This window comes from Ruditapes philippinarum, unplaced genomic scaffold (assembly GCF_026571515.1).
Source record: "Ruditapes philippinarum isolate M1 unplaced genomic scaffold, ASM2657151v2 ctg1852_1_1_1_1, whole genome shotgun sequence".
NCBI classification, from domain to species: Eukaryota; Metazoa; Mollusca; class Bivalvia; order Venerida; family Veneridae; genus Ruditapes; species Ruditapes philippinarum.
This window is the reverse complement of record NW_026855584.1, coordinates 253558-258683: the sequence shown is the minus strand read 5'-3', so window position 1 is coordinate 258683 and position 5126 is coordinate 253558. Positions and strand designations below refer to the sequence as shown.

The 5126-nt window shown below is 33.5% G+C and overlaps 1 protein-coding gene across 1 annotated transcript; it reads left to right on the top strand.

Annotated features, from left to right (window-relative positions):
- The first annotated feature begins 1083 nt into the window (after positions 1-1083).
- On the top strand, positions 1084-4896 carry LOC132743804 (uncharacterized). Its single transcript, XM_060732369.1, has 3 exons — positions 1084-1190; positions 2548-2724; positions 4279-4896. The coding sequence occupies exons 1-3, from the start codon at positions 1139-1141 to the stop codon at positions 4482-4484; spliced, it is 435 nt and encodes a 144-aa protein (XP_060588352.1). The 5' UTR covers positions 1084-1138; the 3' UTR covers positions 4485-4896.
- The last annotated feature ends 230 nt before the right edge of the window (positions 4897-5126 follow it).

Sequence of the window (5126 nt, the reverse complement as noted above, 5' to 3'; positions counted from 1 at the left end):
TGATGCAGATGACTTTCCATTAAAGGTGAGGGTGATGATAATTTTTTGATGATGATTATGGGGGTGATGATGTTCTGATGATGAAGGACCTGGTGATTTTTTAAATAATGATGAATATGATGGTGATTTTTCTGATGATGATCATCAGAAAAACGATAAAAAAACAATAACAATATCTCATCATCCTTATCACCTAAGGATCACCTTATCACCTTATCATCCTTATCCTTCATCTTATTTTTCATCATCATCATAATCATCATCATCTTCTTAGTCTTCTGCTTCTTCTTCTTCATCATCATCATCATTTTCTTCTTCATTATCATCAGCATTATCATCAGCAGCATCATCATCATCACCAGTAACAAAAAAACATAGATTAATTAGCAGATATTGGTTAATATTTTCTATCGTTTACATTTTACACAAAAGTAAAAGGGCACAAGAGAGGAAAATCACTGGACATATAAACATTTTACTGATTTGTGTTACAAAAAAAAAATCGTTATGAAATTGTGATAGTATGAAACTCGTTAGTCACTGGGTTATAAGGAGTATGATATTATTCCTTGTCTTACGGCCTCGACATTTTTTAGGACAAACGTTTCCGTGGTCGAGGGGTTAGAGTCGATGACTTCTAATCCAGTCACCTCTCTGACGTGGGTTCGACCCCTGGGAGATGCTTTGGTAGTTTAGCGCGGAGGAAGGTAGTATTGTACTGGTGTAACTCTCCAGGAACGATGGTTAGGAAACTACCCGCCTATATGACTGAAATACTGTAGGGAAAAGGCGTAAATGAAACAAACAAACAAACAAAACATCACTCGATGTCGCAATAGAAAAAAACATTATAATTCATCATATAGAAATGTTCATTCTAATTCACTTAATAGTATATCAACATTTTTGTTTCAAATACTTCTTTTATAACAATATCCAAATGATACATTTCTACTGTTTTTATCAATTTTTAAAAAAAAAATAAAAATATTGGAAATGTGCCCACTGTAGACAAATCCGCTTGTGAAGAGGGTGGATAAGTGCATGAAGTGGGCCAATCAAAGTAGTTTAAACAGAAAACATTGTTTTCGTACTCAGTTGTAACTTAACTTTCACGGTGTTCATAATACAAAAAAAAATGCATCACGTATCTCTTTGGTATTTCAGGCTTTTGGTTATAGCTGCAACCGGTAAGAAAAAAAATATAGAATTTCAATTTTAGGAATATTTTAGCGAGTATGCATATATATTATTTTGTTTGTTTTGTCATATGGCGACGTTTCAGCTTTACATGTGCTCTTCCGTGCATTATTTCGGGCACAAACAGGCACCTGAGTAGAACCGCCGTGGTTCCGTAAGAATGGACTGTTTAACTAAATCGTTTTGGAAAAAAATGATGAAAACTTCGAGAGGCAGTATACAAAGTTGTCATTAGCCGCAAAATACTTGATTCGTTGGTTTTATAAATGCGATTTATTCATTTAAGTGCACATTTATTTTAATATTTCATCACTTATTACATTTATATGTATTTAATTTTTACCTATAATTGAAAGGGGATAAGAACTAAAGAGAACTTATATACTTTCTTTTCCTGATTTTGTCATTTAATTTGTGAAAAATCCATTTAATATTTAAAACAATATTGACGATATATCAACCCGAATATATTCCGCCGTGCCAAAGAAAAAAATGCACGGGTTCTCCAGCCAGTATTTTATATAAAGAATGTATATTGGCGACTCTTCGTGGTAGTTTTTACCCTTGGGGTCATACACCGGGTGTCCTTTTATGCACAATTTTCGACACGAGCAGACCTGAATAGTTAAGTCACACGAAAGAGACTATGGGCCTGATGGAGCTCGAATCCATAGCGATCGGGGACAAGTGGTTTGAAGTTAATGACCTTATATTCACTCGACATTTGAGGACCTTAATTGTGTTCATACATATAAACCGACTAGAGCTTTATCTATAATTTGAAATTTAGATAATAATAAGTATTTAAGTTTATAACGCATAATTTTCCTTATTTTTTTTAAATTCCCTTGGTACAAACAATAGTTTATACAACAATATGCTTGACATAGCTTTTGATACCCAAATAAAACGCATGATATAAATTCTATAATATCGTCAGTAATAAAATGGTAATAAAGACATTTGCCTGGGAAATATGACGTAGTAAAAACGTATGTAAGGTTATATAACCAGAGACACCGGGCAAGGGTTTTATATTAAACACACTTTTGCACAAGGCTATATAATTCAAACAATTTTTTCTATAAAACATGGGTATTTAAGAATTAATTTCTTTGATAATGGTTGAGAATTATTTCATAAATTTGTTACAACCATGCCTTTACACGTCAGTATAAACGTCATAGTTAATATCGACGTTACAAACATGCTTAATTGTGTAACAAAATGCGAAAACTTTGTGTAGGTGATATAATAGGTTTGCACGATTTAGATCAAATTTAGGCAAATAATTATTCTTTTTATATATACTTATATATATATATATATTTTTTTTTTGTAATACAGTTACATATGTACTGGCCGTTACGTGTTACACCTGCAATGGAGATGGGTGTGGGGATCCGTTTGACGAAAGCCAAGCTGTACAAATATCCTGTAACGGAAGTTGTCTGAAGGAAAGGAAAAGAAAAGATTCATTGATCAATCCATCCGTCAATCCTTATTATGTCCAAACCGTCGCTGGTAAGTATACACCCATCCATCCGTCCTCCCTCCCTCCCTTCAAACAGTAATAAACCCTGGATACGTGGGCATCCAACCATCCGTTCTCCCTCCCTCTCTACCTTCCAATAGTGTTAAACCCCTAGAGGGTACTGAACATGCGTACAGCAAAACAGAAAACTTTAGAATAAGATTGATTATTGTAAAATAACTTTTTCTCTTAACAGTCTTGTTTTCAAATATACCGTCATTGTTATATACCAGTGTGTAATGTCGGCAACAAAATGCTACGTTGACAACATAATTGTAAGACGGTGCCATATGTTGTATTTATGAAATATGTTATTTTGTAATATGTTGTTGCTCTTATATAGCTTAAAACGTGGCTCACCCACAGTCCGACTAGTCATACATGTACCTTGGGGAATTTCACTCCGTACATGAAATGTCAATAGGAGGACATGTTTCTCCAACAGGGGAATCCCCTCCTTCCAACCCCAATGTCAAAGAAATCTTTGTAATAACCTGTTTTTAATATTGATTAACTGTTTGTAACTGGAAGGGTACGGTTGTACTGGTTAAACCCCGTTTTAAGTAGTAGCCTTAAGATCGATTTGTAACAAGACAGACCCGTTTCTTACATTTAAAGACACTTTTCCAAAAAGGAATAGCCATATTAACATACTGATTCGTTTCTAAAACGATAGACCTTTGTCCAAGACCTATATGTCCTACCGGACACATATGACCAGTCTATAACACCTAATATTTTGAGATCAAAATAGACACATATCTTTTTTTCGCTGGTATGACATTTTTCATTCATTACCAAACATAAATCGATGTGAAAAGATGAATTAGACCTTTTAAAGTTCATTCCGTAAGGTGAAAAGGCGATATTTTAGCATTTAATTATTCAAGCGTCTTGTCCGGTATGTACCGAAATACGGAATTAAGTGTTGTGCTCCAATCTTTTTTTTAGGCACACACGAACTAGACTGGAGTTACTTCCCCTTTCACTACGTCATAGTAAATAAAAGTAGCCACAGCTTTAGTATTGTCAATGGTATTGAAATTCGTTACGGCAAGGAAATAAATATTTGTAACTCATCATGTTGAATTTATGAAATGTACTCGTATTTGCTCTGCTTTTACTTCGGAGCAGTCGAAGGGACTCCACTGAAGTTATTCGTCATAAATAGATTTCGTGATAAGTCTACCATTTTATGCACTAAATCCAATCGGGATATCAATAACAGCACAAATGCGATTTTCAATTTATTTCTCAGTCTATCAAATTTTGTAAATTATCTTTCCCTATCATCCTCTTGGTAGTGTCCAAGTTCGTCTATGTAAGAATTTCAGATTTTATGTTTTTAAGCGTTTGGACTTGAGTGAAGTCCCTTTAAAGGATTTACAATAATTGAGCTATAAATAGAACCTTATTAGACTACACGGATGGCTGCGTGATATGGTTCTTATACTGATAACAAAAGATTTATCATTTCCGGTTTATACATTGTAAGGGTTAACCTTAACAAAAAATTAATTAAATTTTATTCTTTTTTTCAACAGATGTACATTTTTCAACAGATGTACAGAGGCATTGTATTGGTTTGCCATCTGGTGTCTCACTTGACGACAATTGTAACAAGGTAGAAGGCAAAGAAACCTGTTTTTGCTCCACGGATTTATGTAACGGATCCGGCAAAAGAAACATTTCACTTATTAGTGTTATAACATGTATAATGTCTTTCCTCGCATTAGTTTTGTTGAAGTAATGAACGATGATAAAAAGTGCACTCTCCACAAAAATACAACGATAAAGGGGCATTTTACTTCTATATAATCTATAAAAAGCTTTGAATGCCATTCCCTGATACGCTTACAAGCAAGTTTTTGTAAAAAATAACAGGTCAATATAAAAGTATATTCACAACAGTTTATTCTTCTTCTAAAATAGATTTTATGGAAAGCCCACAAAAGATGAGTGCTATGACGTGACGTCAAGCCAAGTTTGTTTCTATTATTCTGAAAAAAAACACAGACACTAAAAAAACAACAACAACAACAAACGTTGGGCACCGATTAAAACCGATTTATGGGAGAATTGATATCTTATATAGATTATACAATAAAACAGATTTGTACTTTCTAGATAGTAAATATGATGTGATATGTACTGAAAAAAAATCATTGACCTTGGCTTTCGTCTCAGTCAATATTGTTTTTTTCCAGTACATATCACATCATATTCACCAGCTAAAAAGTCAATATTTGTATAATATTTGCAGTGGACAATTCATAGGTATTTTCCTAATCATAGTTTATTCATATTTCTGTGTTATTTATCTTTTTTCTCTGTACTCCTTCTCGGTAACCATTTATATATTAATGCCGTACAAAGGATTTGTTGTATTGAC

What these genes read in the sequence shown, in the direction of transcription:
- LOC132743804 (XM_060732369.1), top strand. Translation starts at nt 1,139, where the DNA reads ATGCATCACGTATCTCTTTGGTATTTCAGGCTTTTGGTTATAGCTGCA. An exon ending in TTTGGTTATAGCTGCAACCG is followed by an intron (nt 1,191 to 2,547) that starts GTAAGAAAAAAA and finishes TTTGTAATACAG; the next exon opens with TTACATATGTACTGGCCGTT. An exon ending in TTATGTCCAAACCGTCGCTG is followed by an intron (nt 2,725 to 4,278) that starts GTAAGTATACAC and finishes TTTTTTCAACAG; the next exon opens with ATGTACATTTTTCAACAGAT.